The sequence below is a fragment of the Piliocolobus tephrosceles genome, chromosome 3 (assembly GCF_002776525.5).
Source record: "Piliocolobus tephrosceles isolate RC106 chromosome 3, ASM277652v3, whole genome shotgun sequence".
Taxonomy (NCBI): Eukaryota; Metazoa; Chordata; class Mammalia; order Primates; family Cercopithecidae; genus Piliocolobus; species Piliocolobus tephrosceles.
This window is the reverse complement of record NC_045436.1, coordinates 19,688,587-19,709,531: the sequence shown is the minus strand read 5'-3', so window position 1 is coordinate 19,709,531 and position 20,945 is coordinate 19,688,587. Positions and strand designations below refer to the sequence as shown.

General features: G+C 40.9%; 1 protein-coding gene across 6 annotated transcripts in view; it reads right to left on the bottom strand.

The window, feature by feature from the left end:
• Positions 1-1,718: 1,718 nt before the first annotated feature.
• MFAP3L (microfibril associated protein 3 like) overlaps positions 1,719-20,945 on the bottom strand; it is a 42,501-nt gene continuing 23,274 nt past the window's right edge. For 4 of the 6 annotated variants that reach the window (XM_023228995.3, XM_023228987.3, XM_023229013.3 and 1 more), the window contains one exon: positions 2,870-8,605. In XM_023228995.3, coding sequence (XP_023084763.2) covers positions 7,674-8,605 — 932 coding nt within the window. In that variant the 3' untranslated portion in view covers positions 2,870-7,673. Of the gene's footprint in view, positions 2,100-2,869; positions 8,606-20,945 lie in introns of those variants that run through there. The other 2 variants (XR_002735101.3, XM_023229005.3) reach the window with 2 other exon arrangements.

The window sequence follows — 20,945 nt, the reverse complement described above, 5'->3', positions numbered from 1 at the left end:
AGAGTTTGTGAGCTTGTATGAAACAGTAATTACCAATTTCAAAGGATTCAAAGAAAGTTGAATATATTTTAATCCAATCACCTCAAATTCATTATGGAACGAGATAAGGTAACAAAATAGTCAACATGATACTAAAATATGTATTTTTAAATTTGGATTTTTTTTTTTCAGGATCTGACAGGGTTCAGAAATATCATTAGTGCATCTCAACTATTATTGTGAAAACAAATAATTTAGGCTGAACTGATACAGAAAGTTATTCTGCACATTAAACAATCTAACAATCACAGATTCCTCTTATTGACTGCCATATTTTCCCTACAAATAGAATGTAGACTATGCAATTAAATTTTCTGAGGTCTTACCACTTTCAGATTATTTAAAACATTTTCTTTTTTCTTTTCGCAACAATCATCACAGATCAAATTTCTTATTAGATGAAAACGCTTCCATAAATTTGATGCCAGGTCCTAGTTTTTGTAAGGTTTTAAATAATTTCAGACACACACAGCATTAAACTGATAAAGGGCCTGCTACACGGTAGATGAATTTTCTCTTGGAATCTATTCTATAACCAAGCATTTTACATTACCTATAAGAAGTTGGTCTGCTGGTCAGACAGCTGAGGTAATGCTAGCAGGAAAGAGAATAGAAAACACCAGCTAACTATGAGGGAATCTAGGCAGCTGTTGCAGGATTACTTCACCTTCTTCAGACACACATTTTTCTTTCCATTTTGTGTAAAAACTTTGGTGGTTTGTAGAATTATGACTCCTCGTAAAGCTTTGGGACTTTGTTCATGCATCTCACCAAGTGTCTAAACAGAAGTCTACAGCACCAGCAGACACAGTAGTAACTCTGACTTAAATCAGAGGCACTCATCACTTAAGGGGTCGCCAATGTACATCAGCTTCATATAAATCATGAAAACTTTCGAGAAATAGATGCTGTGCACCATTTATGCTGAACAGCAAAAAGTCCCCTAATTTTGTTGGATTTCTATGCTCAGGTGATTTTTTGCATGGTTCACTGGGATTTCTATTACATAATGAACTTTAAAACACAAATCAATTGCAAGAAAATCCACTTCGTTTAGTTAGGTGCAAGGGCTCACCAAAACAATTCACCTCTTTCAATGAACTGGGCCAGAGGTAGAAAATACATCAGTAGCTAGAAATTTGTTTTTGAAAAACTCATATTACTGTATCAACCTTCATTTTAAAGATTATGTAATATTTGTTACTTCATATTTTAGGAAAATTATTTTCCCCTTGTGTCTTTATTTTATCTAACAGTGTAAATGCAATTAGTGCCGGCTATACTTCAATTGCTATTTTAAAATACGCCAATATGCCACTTCATACACATATTTATCTATAGCTGTATCTATCTATCTATCTATCTATCTATCTATCTATCTATCTATCTATCTAATCTGTCCTTTCAGGAAGTCAATTCTAATGGTCCTTCAAAAACATACTAATCGACTGAGGCAATTAATCTGCTGGTTCACTCATTTTCTTCCCTGGTTACTGAACAACTCTTTAAGGAGCTATAGCTTTACTGCATCTCAAGTGGTGAAGGGTATAACTGAATCTGTCTTTAACATCCCTGTTGGCAGAAACCATTCACTCAAAAGGGTGTTTACCACATGGCACATAACTAATGTAGTAGTATCAGGCGCACCTGATACTTTTTTTTGTAATCTTTTATATATATTTATAATTTCAGTTTTGTCTTGACAGTAAAGACGATTTTATTGTGGCAGGACTAACCCATGCTTCCAGCTCCAGATGTCTCAACAAGGACTGGTGGGGTACTACTATTAGGATTTTTGACTCAGCACTTAACACCTAACAACAGAACACACATGAGATCGTATGCTCCCCCTTTCTCAGAGATTTTCAGACAGAGCTGAACTACTACTTGCCAGGGATATTGTAGAATAAATTTGTATAATACAAATCTTGAAATAAATCAGGTACCCTCACATGTATTTTCCAATTCTGTGACTACACGCTTCTTGAAAATCATTTGTTAATGTTAAGCCTAGCTGATACATCCCTTTTAGACCGACGCAGAACACGGCATTCCAAAACCTGAAAAAAAAAAAAAAAAAAAAAATTAGCAGTTTGTTCTGGTCTTGAAAATAGGGATCACAAGAATCTCCCGTTAGGACAAAAGTTTCCTGTTTCCTTGTTTGTGATGACACGCTGTTAATTTTGCCATTTATGCCAGTGAAATTTGCTTAAATCCCTTTTTACCTGAGCAAACCTGTGGATGGCTACAAGCACAGTTTATTGGATAACTCACTCAGCTATTTGGTTTGCCTATTTGGTCTGCCCTGCACAATACTCATTTGCCACCCATTTCTTTTGTTGCACTCTCCATTTGGTAGTCTCCTTTCTTGGTTCACTTATATACACTCCACAAAATCATCTCATCCAAGAGGAATTTCATTTTTGCTGTTTACTGATTGTCAAATGAACCTACTTAGCATGTTCTTGGATTTGGTATTGTTCAGGTGCTTTGTGGCATTTCTGCTACTGATGCCTTCTCCCTGTGGAATGTTTTAGGGATGTGAGTTTCTTTCTTGGATTCTCTAAACCTAGCTCGATGTGATGTGCTAAAAATTATTTCTTGATATACATCAAAATCGATTGCTATAAGATTTGTCAGGACAGAGTTAGGCTTCTGTAGTGGGACAACATTATGCAGGTTTTAAATACAAATTACTTCATTTTTCTCTTTTCCCAAGAAATGCTGCAGATGCACAGGGTAGGGGTAAGAACACACTGCAGGGTTTATACCACTGGAAAGAATGAGTCAAGCCACAGTTACACACCCTTCAGGTGGGACACAACACACATTCCACACACCTGTGCAAACCCTTTATTAAAGCCTCAATCAAAATACAGGATGGATCACATGGTTTTCTGTTTTTGCTACTGTAATGCCAACTTATGTATGAGTCATTTGTTTACATCTTTATTTTTAAAAGTGAACATTTTACAGTTCACAAAATCACCAGATTGACATTTTCGTCTAGAGGCATTTTTCCATTTTCCAATTTTAACAAAGGACATCCAGAACTACTGAAATACAACAAACGAAATCTAAGTACAAGCATCTTCCTTGACTCTGTTAGCAGCTCTATGGTGTCTGAGATACACATTTGGAGGCTATTTTATTGGCTAAATAAAAATAATTTATGCCAGAATATTCTCAGAACTATTTACTATTTTTACATTCTCTAGCTTCAATTTTGATTGCAGTATTTTTAGTATTAGCCTCTTTATAAATTCCATCTCCAAAAAATCTGTAAAAGATTATCATCCTCATACGATATCTTCTTGAATAAATGATAAATGCTCAGTCCTTTAGAAAATACAATAAGCAATTGTTTTATTTGATTTTTCCCCTACAATTGATTTGTTTAACCCAAACCTGGTTGATCAATGAAGAAACCCTAAAAATGTCGTTAGGAAAATAAACTGTGTTATGTACTGAAGGATTTTTTTAAATGACCAGTATCTTGATGCCCAAGATATGGGTGTGAAAATATAATGAGATTTGGTAGGTATTTAAAGACTATGAATAACTTGGTTTAAAAACCAAGAATAGAAACATTTATAGAATTACTCAAGTGACTGCCAAAAGGATATGTGAAGAGCGGTAAAGGAAAGTATCTGAACAATGCTGAGAAAACAGAGTATCTGAAATATAAGGTAAATGCTCCATTTTGGTACCAAATGAAACACTGAAAGGAAAAGAACCACAGTGTCTACTACTGAAGAGTTTTAGGACTGATCAACACTGTATTTCCTAGGGCAGAATAAAAGGTATCTGGTTTGCCTTTCTAAACCATTTCTTCCAGCAGCTGGTATTGGTGTTTCTACAGTCAAGTCAATCTGTGTTGGCTGCACTGGGCTTAGAGCATGCTGTTCAAAACATGCAAATGTCCTTTGTACCTGACATTTTCTTCATGTGCTAAAGAGCTGAGCAGATCCTAGATCACCAGTAAATAAAGATCCAAGCATTAGACTTGAAACATCTTACCAGTCCATTAAAATAATTTACATAGCCATGGTTAAATTCATCCAGTCTTTCTATCACATTGCTTTCTTGTTATCTCACACTTGCCCTTCCAAACAAAGTTTAGACAACATAGACTTGTGCAATTAAAAATGAAACAAACAATAAAAACAGATAAATGAGGAAAGGGGAATTCCAGAACCCCATTGTGTGAGATGTCGGGTCTTTCAGCCTTAGTTGTGAAAAAGGAATGCTCATAAGCGTCCAAGACAAATCATTCTGGACATAATGACACAGCACAGTAATGCTTGGGATGGATGAGACATTCAGAGATTTTTAGAGCAATTTCTATAAGTTATATATCACATGTATCACATTTGGTTCCTAGAGATTTTAGTCAAGTATTAGTATTTCTTTTTGCTAAGTATGGTATACAAAAAGATGAGGATAGTATAGATGTGCCCTAAAGATATGAAAATATAATATATAAAACAAAACCATTATAAATTACATAGATTTTCCATATAAAATTGTTTTCCCCATTTAGAATAAATACCATCCAAGTTTACAGATCATCTAAGTGAATTAAATATACACACATATTTGAATCATTTTCAGAATTTCAAGAAAAACATTGCTAGAGATATGACCAGGATGACTCAGAAGCCAGAAGTTGATTTTACGAATGACTACATACGACCCAAAGGACGAGGCTTTGGATTTAGTGTCAAGCTTTTAAAACTGCCCAAATGAGTCCAATGTGCATGAGTGTGTATGCATACACGTTCAGTCACGCTCACATGAATTACTGTGAAGCTGAACAGTTCCCTTTATGTTTGAAAAATCAGCTGAAAGTCGTGAGGTCTTCTGCATTTCATATTCTAGCAGGAGGGCCTCTCTTATTTCATAAAGAAGCTGTAGGATGGATAGGAAGAGTGTAGCATTTTTGGAAGGAGAAATCCCCATTTTAAGTCAACCTCCCTTTATGTCAGCTATTATCAAAACTGAGAGCATTACGATGCCTTAAAGAGGGAGAAAGTTTTGAAAATCTACATAAACTCTTCCCACTGCAGTCTAAAGCAGCAAAACCAATCGGGAAACATTCTTTGGCCACGTATTTCTGCTCTTGCTCCACTGAAAATCTGCCCACTTTTAGCTTATTATCACTATTCAATGTCTAGGTGGAATGGATGCCTTCTCCTGTTGCTTCCATGTGGAAACCTGCACACGGGTTTGGGTGGAATGACAACGGAATAGAATGGGCTAACATTCATACATTATCACAAAATGAACGTAAGTACTCTGTTGTCGCTTTGGGCACATAAACCCATGGTAAATAATTTGTAGACCTCCATGACAACTGGAAAATTTTTATATCCTAAGAGGTGGCGTTAAAACTTTTCCGCAGCCCAAAAACATACGATGCTAGTCCCGAGAGCCTGAACAGGAGTCATAATTTCTCCTGATTTCTCACTGCTCATTTCTTTATGTGACTGCCCAAAGCACTTCTAACCAGAAGTCAGCAGTTCAGTACTTTTCAAGAGATGTCTAATCAAACTCCATAACTAGTCCTATCACCTTCTACAACAGTTATCTATACATAAACAAATCAAGGCTAGGTTTAAAGCCAAGCCCACTGCCCTCAATTATAGAGCCAGATAATGTTTGTTGTAAAGTTTGGATGGCAAAAGCATCCAACTTCATGGACCCATTTTTGCTTGTCTCATGCAATGGGGGTAGGTGATCCTGGAAGACTGCAAACTTTCCATACAACTGTAAATGTTTCAAATAGAAGGGATCCTGTAGACCCTCGAGTACTACCTGCATATTTTACAGATGAAAAAGATTAAACCCCAGAGAGAGGAAAGGAGTTGTCCAAGGTCACTTCCTCAGATGGTGACAGAGTGAGGACTAAACATCTAGGTCTACTCTCATCACCAATGTGGTCCATGCAATCTTGGACATCACAACCCCACTACCTGATGTGGCCAAGGCCCCTGTGAGTGTATTAAGGTTACTGTCTCCTTTGCTTATAAGGGAAAATTAAATAACACCACTCATTCTCACCGATATTAAATCTTAATAGCAGATGTGGTCCTAATGGTTTTTTTTGGAAGGAGAAGATCCACAATTTGTTTAAAATGCTACAATTTCTCAAAACCAACATATTTAAGTAATGCAGCATGAAAATGTTAGGGGGACCGAGAGATGAATGCAAAAAACTTTAAAGTGATTGTGAAAAGGAGCAAAGATGTTAATATCAGTTTGGTTCTGTGAGACAGCGAGACCATTTCAATGGTGCTCAGAGCTCACCTCATCTGCCCCTTCTACGGATAAGGGACCTGAGGCCCAGACGTGTCCAGAGTCAGGTAGCTGGTTATTGGCACACTGGGTATTAAGCCTTTGGATGACTAATTTTGTCTTCTTTCCATAAGGTCATGCACCTCACATATAACCACTTTCTTGCAGGACTGAATAATTATTCAACAATTTTGGCATAAAATTTGATGGCACAGTTCCCTTTGCTATTACCCTAAGCTTTCGCTCTCCCCTTTAAGGACAACCAAGTCAGCTATGCAGTTCACAAAAAGTGGACCTGGTTATATGTCATCCAACAGCATTTGGTCCCTGCAAGCCTGTTTGGAAGCCAACCAATATTCTATAACCTACAGGAATACACTGAATCCTATGTCTTTGGAAGCAATACATTTTCCAGGTAAAGAATCAGTCTTTATTTGGAGGATGATGTAACTTCAACATAAAAAGTGACTTTCGTGGGTGGTGTGGGTATATTTAACCTTTTACAATCTCCCTCTACATCTCAGCTGAACTCACCAAAAGGCTCTCTGAATCAGACAGGTAAACACATTTTTAACTGCTAAAGTGCTATTCCGGGGCAAAGTTTTTCTCAGTTTCACAACAGCAGCTTCGTTGGAAACGAACAAAAAAAAGCAATCTATGAAAATAGGCCTGGGGAATGAAAAAAAAAAAAAATAACAAGCCTCGTAACTACTTTGGAACATGACAAATGTAATGTGACTTGTAGATATCAGCCCTGGTCCTGGTGACTGATACCAAAGTCTCTGAGGTACGTGTTCTAGGGAAAAATGAGGACAAAAATGGCAATGAGGACTACACCAGAAAGAACAATTAGTATTAAAAACAATGACCCCATTATAAAGGAACAGCGAAAGTAATTAAAACTGAGAAGAAAGTGCAAAAAACCCACGTACGTGCATTTGCTATTGTAGCAGACCTACACTTCTTAAAAGGAAAAGCAATGCGGGGTGCATTGGACAGGGTTCTTGAGCTCAGAATATCTTACAGTGGTGTACTCTTTGCCAAGAAGGCATCATCAATTAAGGTATTTGGCAGAGATCAGCCTCTAAAACTCATTATCACATAGACACCTTCCGTCTGATATCAATTCTGCACCCTGATGTTTCTCGCATCCTTTTCTACTGGGGAAATTCCAGTCCCATTCACTGCAGGCAGGTGTTTCTCCTTTTAAAGTGGCATCACTCCTACCTAAGGGATGAGAGTCTCCTGGTAAGGCTTAGCGGCAAGTGCGTACTACATCTGTACTACAAGGAGCAGCCCCTGATTTTCTTGATATGCATAGCTTTTCGGGGTTGGTATTAGACATGGCTTTCATAAATAATGCAGGTGTTTTTGTCATGTGTCACTGCTGGCTCTGTGGCTTCCAGGTAAGCTGGCGGCAGTACCTTATCTGGTACCTCAACAGGTGTTGGCTCTTCTGATGTTAGCTCGGTGGATGTGACATCAGTAGAAGGCTCTGCAGTTTCAGGGGAATGTTCAGCCGACGGTTCTGTCTCCTCTACATCTTTGACTTCAAACTGTCCAACCTCTTGGTCATCTGCATGCTCTTTTTTGGACTGTGGGTGAACTGACACCTTGATGGCAATTTGCTGAGGCTGCTCATGCAGCGATGAGGCGTCTGAGTCGGCGGCGGGGGAGTCGCTCCGCTTCAGAGAGTTGGGGATTGTGTAGACCTCATCCCTGTCTGCAGCCTCCTGGCCCTCTGGAGTATGCCTCACAAAATTCTGCCCCTGCTCCTCCAGCCCAACCACCTCCATAATCTCCTCCATGATAGTCCTGCAGTTCATAATGAGAGGCGGCAGAGGCACGCTCCTGGCGAGCTCTTCGATGTAGCGGGCGAATTCCATGGTTTTGAACTGGGTGACTTTGGCAAGCTCTAGAGTTTTGGCAGAGGTGATGATGGGGATGCGCTTGGCGATCTCGAACGCCTTCTGCAGCTTCTCTGCACCTTCGGTCCTAAAGAACTCATTGATGGCCTTCTCGGTCTTCTTTAGGTGGCTGCTCATCATGCACAGGCGGGTGATATTGAGGACCATGACGATGGTGAAGGCCACCAGGCACACGACCATGTAGTAGACACCCATGTCTCCAGAGGTGAAGATGACGCGCAAGGTCACCGTGTTGTTCACAGTGCCATAGATGTTAGAAGCCACGCACGTGTATTTGCCTCGGTCTGAGAAGGATACCTTGGTGATGTTCAGAAGGCCGCTGTCGTGCATTTGCCATTTTCCTGTCGGAAGCGAGAGAAGAAAATTCAACTAAGGACACAGAGCTCCCATGATTACAAACTGATATGTTTCTAAGAATATCTACTACTATGAACATCTACTTCACGTGCTTACTATGTGGCAGGCAGTGACATGCATCAGCTCACTGAACCCTCACAATAACTCTGCAAGGTGGCCCCTCACACTGCCTCTGTTTTACAGGATGAGGAAACTGAGGCACAGTCAGGTTAGACAACATTCCCAAGGGCACCAGCTTGGAAGCCGTAGAACTGGAAGAGGAACTCCAGTTCCAGAGGCTGCACTCTTAACTACCAAACCATATCGTCTAACTCCACATCCTAGTGAAAAAAGAGAGGAACAAACAATGTGGAAAACACTGTGCTCTGATTGAAGAGCTCCTTAACTTTAAAAGCAACTGATTCTCTAACCTGCCAGTAAGCATGCCTCTATTGAATATATGTTCACTGGGGAGGTTAATGCAATTAAATTGTTTACCTGAGTTTCTCTAATTTAAGACTGAAGTAATCCTTGTATGATCTCAGTTAATGAAAACATAATTTGTGTCATTCATTTTGAGACTCCGCAATTATCTATACTATTTAAAGTTACAAGCTAACAATGTGAGTATTCAGAGGCTGGATAGGAATTAATATCAATTTGGTTTAGCCTTGCAAATAAATTACAGATCCATCAAGTTGAAAATAAGCTTGACACGAAGGAGGACACGTACTGATAATACATGCGAGTTTTCTTACCCCCACTGCCCTCTCTGGAAAGCATCTAGCATCGCCTCAGGAAGGATATTTTGAATCCAGTGCAACACTTTGGTTTGAATTGAGCCTGCCCATCTACCTGCAGGTCAAAGACCCCTGTGAAACATGATACTAGCTGTGGCTTCAGGGTGTTAGGTCTGAGCCCTTCTGAAACCCTGCTACCTCCCTGGACTGTCCCATAGAGCAAATGAAGATCCCAGTTAGGTTTTTGGGGAGTTCTAAGGAACAGGCAGATATTTCTCCATAAAAACATTCTAGTTCCCGGAGCCGACTAGAGAAACCTCTCCTGAGAGCTGGGACAACTGAACACATAGTTTCCTTTTAAGCATCTATTATTGCACTGTGTATTACTTGTTTGCTCTCCTTATGGTACTGTTTTAATTCTAATAGAAGGCCTGGTAATTCCCAAAAGCATTTCTTTTGTTGTTTTGTTAATCCAGTGTTCCAGTGGACTATGGAATAAGGCAACAGAAGGCCTGTTTTCCCGCAGCATCCTCTGCTCCAAGGAACTTTCTTAAGGAAGCTGGAGGCGCCAGTGAGGTACCTCCTGGGGTTCTACAGTTCCTCCTGCCCACTGGCCAGGGCGAATCCGGCGGGAGCCTCTTGGTGGATGTTGTCACATGACTGTGCCTTCTGAAAGAACATCTGTGAAGAGCAGTTTCTGGTGTCCCCGAGTAACCCTCTTCTAACAATTCAGTCAGTGTATTTCCTCCAAGAGTAGAAAACACTGGTTTGGAAAATCGAGTGAATTTTCAGCTTCTTGTGAATGTGTATGAACAAACCAACCTACTAGGTCTGTGAAATTCTCGCTAATTCAGATGGGGCATGGGCAAGGCTTCTACCACTTTCATTCCAGGAACACAAATTTTGATATTTCAGCTGCAGATTTATTCAAATATATAATGACCTGAGGCCAGGAAAGTTACCTTGTCAATTTATTTTCTTATAATTTGCATGTCTCATAAAAGTAGACTGCAGCAGGCATGGACAAAAACAGAACAAAACTCTGATTGAAAGCTTATTCTATACAGAAGACATTGGGTTCTAGAGACTTACAGGCTATGCTTGCAGTTTCTCATATTTACCTTCCTTTTGTTGGAAAATATAGCAGAAAATAGAGTGGAGGAGGGTGAGAAGGTGAGGTTATTTGTGTGAAGAATGGTTAGGATCAGTTTGTTTACCTCCTCCCCATCTGTACCACTTTTTGGAACAATTATCTATAAATATAAGGAAAAAGTAGTCTGAACCTGGATACAGAAGAACAGAACACTAACAAGACAGGCATCTGATGGTAATATCAACAGCCTTTCCCCCAAACCTAAGTAACAACTTTAGTAATAATTATGTTCTAAGTGTTACAGAAAAATAAAATGTGAAAATACTAGTTACAACATTCCAATGCTTTTCTCTATTGAATATTTAAAAATGTTTCTGAACATGAACTTTTAGAGTTTTCAGATATGCTTTTGTCTACTGATATGTATTTAATCTACAACCAAACAGTTCAATTCAGACAACTACTTATAGACCCTTCAAACGTTTTTTGTGACATTGTTAAAAGGGGCATAGCTTGGAATCAAATGCAGTCTAATGTGGTGACATGTGTAGTTCGTTTTGGGGAAATCTGTGAGATGTCTAACTGATAAATTATTACTTAGGAGTATATTCAGATTCTTAATCCAGCACAGTGGGTCCCCAGCCTTAATGGTTTTCATATACTTTATCCAATACTTAATTTTATTTATTCTGAAAGTTTAAAGCCCAGCCATGTATCTGTGAACTATATTAACTATATACCACGACAAATATGAATGCACATATTATAATCCTAAAGCAGTTGGGTTATTACCTATAGCGCTGTACGCTAACAAACTAGCTAAATGAGAACACCACAGCTCTCTCTGCCAGCAATTTCCTGTTTCCAATGGAGGACAAGGATACCAAAACGTCTCTTTTGTTTTCAGTCCATTACTAGATTCCTCTTGAACAATCATCTTTATTTTATGGGTTAAGGTAATTTTTTTCTTTTTTTGAGATGGAGTCTCACTCTGTCGCCCAGGCTGGAGTGCAGTGGTGCAATCTCGGCTCGCTGCAAGCTCCGACCCGGGTTCACGCCATTCTCCTGCCTCAGCCTCCCGAGTAGCTGAGACTACAGGCGCCCGCCACTACGCCCGGCTAATTTTTTTGTATTTTTAGTAGAGATGGGGTTTCACTGTTAGCCAGTATGGTCTCCATCTCCTGACCTTGTGATCCACCCGCCTCAGCCTCCCAAAGTGCTGGGATTACAGGCGAGAGCCACCACACCCAGTCTTTTTTTTTTTGAGACTGAGTCTTGCTCTGTCGCCCAGGCTGGAGTTCAGTGGCGCGATCTCGGCTCACTGCAAGCTCCGCCTCCCGGGTTCACGTCATTCTCCTGCCTCAGCCTCCCGAGTAGCTGGGACTATAGGCGTCCGCCACCTCGCCTGGCTAATTTTTTTGTATTTTTAGTAGAGACAGAGTTTCACCGTGTTAGCCAGGATGGTCTCCATCTCCTGACCTCGTGATCCGCCCATCTCGGCCTCCCAAAGTGCTGGGATTACAGGCGCGAGCCACGGCGCCCGGCCACGTTAATGTAATGTTAATGTCACTTAGAATTCTGTTGGGTGAGATATGGTAAAATGAGTATGTGACCTGGATGAGAATATACTATTACCAGACCACAAAGCAAGTCCAACTCTTTCCAAGTCAACACAGTTCTAAGACTAGCATAGAAGAAAACTAAGGTCCTGCAGCCTTGAAGGTTATGTATGTCTGTATTCCCCACCCGCTCTTTTTGTAAAGGCCAACACATTAATTTGTTCTGGGAACCAAGACTCCAAATATTTCCTCTCAGCCTCAGCCTGCCCTTCTATTAGTGAAAAATAAAGATTTCTGCACATTCTACTGCCATCTACAGCTCTGAAAACTAAAGATGGTGCAAATTCTGTTTGGAGACTCCTCCCACATCAGCTTCGGACTCATGCTCAAGAAGAATCTCCATCCACACGGCACCTGTCCAGACAGGAACATCTCGAAAACGTTCTTGTTGCTGCATGTTACCATTTGCATCCGTCTATAAACACCTGGCCCTGCGACTCATTCTAGAAGGGTCCCGACTTCAGCTGCCAGAAAGTTATACAAACACCTACAGTGACTATCACAGATCTTCGGTGCTTTACACGTGAAGTGGGGATACACAATGCAGTCCCCATGTATTTTAAACTGTAACTGAGTGGGAATGTCAAGCATATGCACCGAATGTTCATGAAGCTGCATCACTTCAGCACAAATAAAATCCAAAATGTCAGCAGCGGACGCCAACTCAGTTCTACATGCGATGATTCTGGAGGAAACAACAGAGGCAGCCATTTCGCTATGACCTTCTGAATAGAAGGCTCTCACGCTCCTCCTGCACTTGGGCTCAGTCACACACGTCCTGTTCCTTGCGCAGACTGTAGCCACGCCCCCCCCAAATGCCCTTCTTCCCTCCCCTCTCTGTCTGCTCCTGTTCTGGAAGGTGATGCACACCTGAGGCTTTAGACTAAAATGCTTACACAAGCTGCAGGACAAAAGCTGCTGCATCTCATGTCTCCTGGAGACTAGAAATTGCCAGGGACCTGTCACAGTCTTCACCAAGAAACTCCAGGCACAAGAGTTAAATGTGAAAATCTCCTAGAGGTGGATAACAGTGTTGTGGTGATAGTCTCTCCTTTGCAAAGACAAAAGCTAGCAGATGTTGTTTCTGAGCCGTACTGCAGTGCATGGGTTATGCCACACAACAAAGCTGACATTTGTAGAAGGGCAGTGATCTTTTTTTATCTTGTTCACCAATTCAGTCAACAAATATCATTGAGCAAACTGTCTGTGTTCCAAGCTCCATGCTGGATGATGAGAACACAAAGATGAGTGAGACATGACCCCTGACTGCAATACAAAAAATCAAGTTCCAAAAGAAAAACAGATGCCGAGACACAACCACAGCATCATGTGGTAAGTATAACGGCATCTGGGAGGGACTCAAGCGGACAGAGCAAGGGCTTCCTAGAGGCCACTGCTCATCCCGATCCGCTGGCACAGGTAGGGAGAGGAATGGGGGTAAAAGAGAAAGAACCTTTGAGGTCACAGGGAGCACATGAGCACAAGAGAGAACACTGTGAGCCGCTGGAGCTGACCACTAGAAAACCGAGAAGGGCTCAGATGGAGGAAGGCAGGGCCGGATTACAAGAGGGCCCCCAAATGTGCAAGAGCTTTATATCTATCCTGCAGGAGAACGGGAGCCCCGCCTGCTTCCCAACCTCATTTACATGACTTTTCCCCTGACAGGTTTGCCTTACTGTATTTCTTAAGAGGGGCCACAGGACCTTCCCACATGCTCCCTTTTGCCTGCAAGGCCTCCTTTCTCCCCACCCCAAGTCCCAGGCTCACACACTTAGCCCAGTTAAGACCCCATCCTCAAGTCTTGCTCCATTTCCCAATAAGGCCTTGTGTGAACTCTGAATAAATCAGTGGAGGAAACCTGAAAGTCCAGAAGCAGACGCAGCCAAGCATAGGAAGTTTAAAGATGAAGACGACTGCGTTTCAAATTGCGGGGTTGGGGGGGTGGGGTGGAAGACTATTGGGATAGATGACTGTTCATCTGCAAGAAAATAAAGGCAAATTCCTCCTTTATGTGATACATAAAAATAAATTCCAACTGCTCTGAAGATCTAAATGTAAAATTAAAAGTATAAAATTAATAGAGGATATAAAATATTTTTATAACCTTGAAATAGGAAGTCCTTTTTAAAGCATTTCAAGCACCTCAGAAGCTGTAAAGGAAAACACCAGTGGATCAGATTTCCACTAAATTAATTTTTTTCCCTATAAAATATGCCATATTAAAATTAAAAGCAAATGACGAACCAGGAGAAAATTCTAGAATGTCTGACAGACAAATGCTTAATGACTCTAAAACATAACGAACAGCTATAAATCAAGCAAGTCAAGACAAACCCAAAAGAAGAAACAGGAAAAGGCTGTGAACAGATCATTGGCAAAAACAAGAAATGTGAATGGTGTCTCTGTGTAGAAAATCACTAATATGTAAATTATGATTACATTTATAGAGATTACAGTCATTTTTAAAACAACTTTTTCATCTTTCAGGTTGCCAGAATAAAGGGGAGTCGCTAATGCCAATGCCGGCAGTGGAAAGTGACGGCTGCCTGGCTGGGTAGCTGTGAGGGGCAGGCCCGGTAGCTCATGGCCCTTCTATCACACACAACTCACCGCAGCCTGGATGGCCGACTCCTGCCTAGCTGCTCAGCCTTCTTTCATTAATGCTTTTCCTTTTTTTTTTTTTTAATGTTGCTGAGAATGTAGGGTAAGGGGCACTCCCATGTGCTGCAGGTAGTCGTCAGGCTGGTAACACTGTGGAAGGCTGATTTGATCACAACTTAAAATGAAAGTAGCCTATGACTCACTCTTAGACTTCTTGAAATTCTTCAAATCAGGCAAGCCTAGGTTGACTGTAAAAACAGTAATGATGTAAACAAACCAAGGTAATATAAGAACAGTGTTTCTTCCCAGGGACATAGTTCAGAGCTTTCCTCCCCAGCTCACTTTCTCTGGGAGAAGCCATAATCGTGGTCAGTTCCACACCAGGAAGGCAGCTGACCTGAGATGCCCACGTGGTATGGCCCAATGTCTCCTCAACAGGACAGTGCCAGGTAGCCCATCTAGCAATGAGAGAACAGATCAACAGCATCCTATGGTTACAATTAAACCTGTAAACAGCAAGAGATTCTACAGTCCAGGGGTGACTGTGACTTAGTGTGAAACCAACATACAACAACATCAGAACTAACGCTCACACAAACAACTTCTGAGTAAATTATTGCTGTACAGCAAGGAGCAGCAATGAGCAATGCATTCTGAACTGAAGAATCACAGGGGAAGTGAGAGCACAACCTCCACAGATCCTGTAATCATAGATTTTCTCCAAACATCACTTCTACCGAAACCTTAAATCTTTCCAGGTTTACCTTAGGATCACTGAGCATTAAAAATTACATATTCAACTTGAGAAAGCTGACTGAAAAAAAAATTAACATTATACCCAAATGCTAAGCTCTTAAAATTTCCAATCACTTATTTGAAAAAAGGACCTACTTTTCCTCAGAGACATCTTTTTATGAATGCATGTGTGTAAACAGTGATGGACATATGGTTTGTCTATATTCCCAGTGAGTGGTATAAATGGATTAAAACTGTATTAACGATCCTGTTTAGACACTTTGGCTCTTAAGCCTCACACACCCATGCTTTCCCAGGAGAAGAATTTAAATCTGCCAAAACAAGTATGTTAGTTTCTTGAAACCAACTTAAAAATATTCAGATAGTGAGAGTTCCAATAAATGTTTATGCAAATAATAAATGAAATACAATATTCACTCAAACAACGATTTCGTAGAATCAGCACCCTTCAAAGAAGCACAAGATGTGTGCATATGTGTTTGTGTCTATAAATGTGGCACATATTTTGTGAAATATGGGCTACGGAAGAGAAAGGATTCATGCCTCTTTACCAAACATAATTGAAAGCAAATTTAGCACCGCACGGCTGCACCTGTTACAAGGCTTGTGCAGAAGATGACAGCTCCTTGAAGCCACTGCAGCATCAGGTTATGAATCCCAGAAGCTGCAAGTGCTCTTGTGCCTTCCCAACCCCACCCACAACCCTCCCAAGAGACCTCCTCAGAGAGGACTAGGGCAGCTCTAACAAGCTATTTCTTACATCACGCGGAGCAAAGGTGGCCTGGGATAATACAGGCTTAGCTAAGCTTTCAACTCAGGAAGGTGGGGATGGAAGGATTTTCTGTTCAGAATCTAGTTCTGTTCTACTTCAAGGTACTAATATCTGAAAAGAACCTACTGTCTTTTTATTTCCTGGAAAAGAAAACATCTGTTCCTCTAGCTAATTTGATCTGGTAATCTTAATATTTAAAGTGCCAAGTATGTAATTCCATGTGGGTTCATAATAGTCTTTTCTAGAGAGTAGCTACAGGTGGTCCTCCAAAATAAGAGCACCCTACTCTTAGTTCACATACATCACTTCCATTTTGGGAATCTTACCTGTCATCGTATCTGAGATGGATCTGGAAGCGTCTTTTCACTGCTAAGACTAAAGCTATCTGGGGTCACATCCCAAGTGGAGCACAATTCACTGAAGAAACACACACATGGTGGTCACCAGGTTGGCACCTGATATGGCTCAATTCAGAAAATTAACCTTAGTAATGTAAATTAAACTGCTTCTATGGATCTACTTTGGAATGATTCTTTAGTTAGCCAAGGGGTTGCTCCTTTGGGTTAGGAGCAGAGTTTCTCATCTCGGGTACTATTGACATTTGGGGCTGGATAATTGTTTATTGTTGGGGTCTGTCTTGTGCAATGCAGGCTGTTTAGCAGCACCCCTGGCCTGTACCCACTTGAAGCCAGGAGCACAACCCGCTTGACCCCACTGGTTATGACAACCAAAAACATCTCCAGACTTGGCCACATGTCCTCTGTGGAGAAAATAGGTCCCAGCTGAGGACCACGGGGTTAGGCAAATGCAAAGTTCATCTGGTGCATAATACTTCGTAATTTCCACATACACTGCTTTCTTCTGAGGTAGAAGCACATTAGATATCAAAGGCCCTTTGTACACAGAAGTGATGCACCAGGAAAGGAGACCTCTGATGAGAATCCCAAACTCACTGTCATAGCAGTCAGGACATTATTTTGAAATTTCAAATAACATTTAAGGGATACGAATTTGTTTTGCATTTACTGAGTTTTGAAAAGGTTGAGAAATTGAGAGAATATTAAATTACCCAGAAAACTCTTTCCTTTCTTTACAAAACACACTATATTAAGAAACAGGGATTTTAGCAATTGAAACATATTATTGTGAGGATATAGTACAATATTAACAATAATAATAGCAGTGCCACTTACTGAGAGCTTGCTATGTTCCAGGTACCTCTGCTAAGCATTTAAGACTTACAATCCCACTTTCAGTAAAAAAGGATTATCTCTATTTCATAGACAAGAAAACTATGGTTCAGAAAAGTCAAAGAACTTCCTTAAAGACTCTATAGTGTGATTCTTCTGAATTTCCAATCATATATTCATAATTACATATTTTCCAATAATATATAAATAATATGTTCACAAATCATAAATTGTGTTTGGTACCATTTGATGTTGTGTTTTTGAGATAGGATCTTGCTATTGCCCAGGCTGGAAAGTAGTGGTGTGATCAAGGCTCACTGTAGCCTCAAACTCCCAGGCTCATGCAATCCTCCCATCTCAGCCTTCCCAGTAGCAGGAACTACAGATGTGTGCCACCAAGCCCTGCTAACTTTTTTTTTTTTTTTTTCCCATAGAGACAGGGTCTCACTATGTTGCCCAGGCTGATCTTGAATTCCTGGGCTCGAGTGACCCTCCCATCTTGGCCTCCCAAAGTGCTGGGCTTATAGCCATGAGCCACTACACCTGGCCTTGATGAGTGTTTTAAATGTCAAATATTTAATATACTAAACAAGAATTCAGTATAACACGTTAATATAGGATATATTAGAGGTAAAGGATAATTTACATTTAATGCCATGGACACTGACCTCTTGATATGTAAATATTAAGTAGGGGGGTGATAACTACAGTCTTAACACTGGCTGACACAGTTTGTCATGGTCCCTTGCAGAATTAGTTAAAAGACATATTACAATCTATTCAAAGAACCCTGAAAAAGTAGAGGGATAAAAACAATAGAGCAATGTAAACTAGAGGCAAAATTTATAATAATGAATTCCCTAGCACTATAGTAGCAGTTGTGACAATTGTGGATTCAGTGCTTCATTGTTTTTGGCAACCAGACACTACAGGAGTACAGAAAACAAATCCACAAGAAAAGTAAAAAACCTAACTTAACGGAAGAATTTCAAACTTATACGAGGGCTGAAACCAGTTGATTTTCTTGAAACCCTTGTTACTTATCTTAGGTGCTAATGTTAATGTAAATGGTTTAAAGTCACAGTAAGAAGCAACAGTGAAAATACACTGGATAATTAGTGCCTGAAATAGTTAGGACTTAATTCCTGGCTACTATACATTTCGACTCACTTCTAGCAAAAGGAAAACTGAAAACAGTGTATTTCGTGGCCATTTGTGGTTATTGCTTGTTGCATGTTGTCTGCTTTATGGTGGGTGGACTACCCCAGACAGGATCTTGCTGAACTACAAAAACAAAAGTCTTCCAGACAGAGATCACACATGAGCCTCTCCTGATCCTGTGGAATTGAAGTGACAGCACCAGGCAAGCAAAGCAAACCAGCTGCTGCTCCTGCCAATGACAGGAAATAGCCCCATTGTCGCTGGGCCTGGAGGGGCCGGCATGAATAACAGCTCTCTCAGCTTTTCAGCAGAAACAAGACATGAAATTGCTCCTTTCCAGTCTAATCACAAAGTGAATGGCAGTGTGCTCCCTGAGTGACTCACCGATGATTTTGAGCACCTTTTTGTGCATGTGCAGGCCATGTACACACACACGTTCCGGCACAAATCCTAATACTGTCTGACCTTGCTATTGGTAGTGAGGATGCCTTTTCCATCTAGGAATTCTTCTCACATTCACTCAGTCTGGGTGAGAGGCTCTTCAACATTTTTCACCTATGGGAATCTAAAGGATGATGTGGTGGGTCACGGAGGGAAAATGAACACCCGCTGGCCACACTCTGGTTGTGTCATATCCTCTGGTTTCACCTGGTTTCTCATCTGTATACATGAGGATTAATAACACTTCACTGTCAGGCTTATTATAAGGATTAGAAATAATATACGTCACTTGGTGCAGGGACTTAGTAAATGGCAGTTGTTAATGAAAATTATAATTTTGTTAGTTTGGTTCTAACAGTAGTCTTAGTGTATACGGTTCTAGGATATTAGTATCATTTTTCTTTTCTTTTTCCTTTTTTTTTTTTTTTTGAGATGGAGTCTCACTCTGTCACCAGGCTCGGGTGCAGTGGCGTGATCTCGGCTCACCGCAACCTTGGCCTCCCAGGTGCCAGTGATTCTCCTGCCTCAGCCTCCTGAGTAGCTGGGATTACAGACATGTGCCACCTCACCCAGCTAACTTTTGTATTTTTAGCAGAGATGGGGTTTCACCATGTTGGCCAGGATGGTCTCAATCTCCTGACCTCATGATCCACCCACCTTGGCCTCCCAAAGTGCTGGGATTACAGGCATGAGCCACCGTGCCTGGCCCAGTATTTGTCATACTATATTCAATCACCTCTTTGTTATTTAAAAAACATGCTCCATTTAAACTTCTAGCCTATTGGCCTGAAAAGTGGAAATCTATGTCCATGTTATAATATGGGCATTTCCCCCATCAAAAATGAAAAGTTAAAGACTATAGGTTTACCAATAGGCCATTCCAGCTCTCAGATTCTGATATTTTATGAGCAAGAATCTCTCATTTCTGTTGTTTTCTGTGTATTGCCTGGTTGTTAGGTACACTGTTTTGTATATTATCCCATGTTGCTTATGCTCTGAAATTACCATCATGCATTGTAATTACAAAAGCTGAGCTGGAACATCAACTACTAGTATCACGAGTTCTTTTTAAAACTTGAAAGTTTTAAAGAGATTTAAAATAGCTAACTGATTTATCAGCAAGGCTGCTGGCTACAAACCAGAGTGCTGAATTCTGATGGAGCGGTTCTCTGCGCCAAAGGCTTCTGACTAGCAGCCACTAGCCTGGAGTCTACTGACAGGCTACTACTATAGTCCATCTTAGCACCCACAAACAAAAGAAAATGGAGCCAAATACGACTACCAACTAGTTCAACGCCCTCAATATACAGATGAAGGAGGCACGGTGCAGAGTCAGCTTGCCAATACTGAGTCAGCAGTTCCAAGGACCTTTTTGCTAAGACACCACATATGTAACTCAGAAGCAGTAAGATACTATACTTTGGGATAATCCTCAAAATGTTGAAACTGAAATTCAGCCCCCAGCACTATGCTGTTCCCACAGTTCTCTTCCTCTCTAGGACTGAGGAGTTCAGTGTCCCAACCCAGCTCTTTAATACCCAGGGATAACCTTTGCTTCAGGGTCCATGTAAAAGGGAGATCCAGGTCTGAGGTCTTTGTTCCCTTTGATTCAGTTGCCCTGGGTTCCCTAGCGATGGCTCAGCCCTGCAGAAAGACCTGCTAAGGTACCTGGGCTGCAGTGTCTTTGTTACCATGGCTACTGCCCTCTGTTCACAAGTGTGACATCACTGCCTTCTGACTTGTCCTGGAGGAAGGGGCTGTAGGAACCAAAACCACTGTGGGCTCGGGGCTGTGTTCCCTCATCTTTCCACTGTCAGTAGTAAAGGTTCTGGTCATAGCCACTTTTTAAAATTGAGACAGAGTCTCACTCTGTCGCCCAGGCTGTAGTGCAGTGGCGTGATCTCTACTCACTGCAACCCCCACCTCCTGGGTTCAAGAGATTATTCTGCCTCAGCTTCCTGAGTAGCTGGAA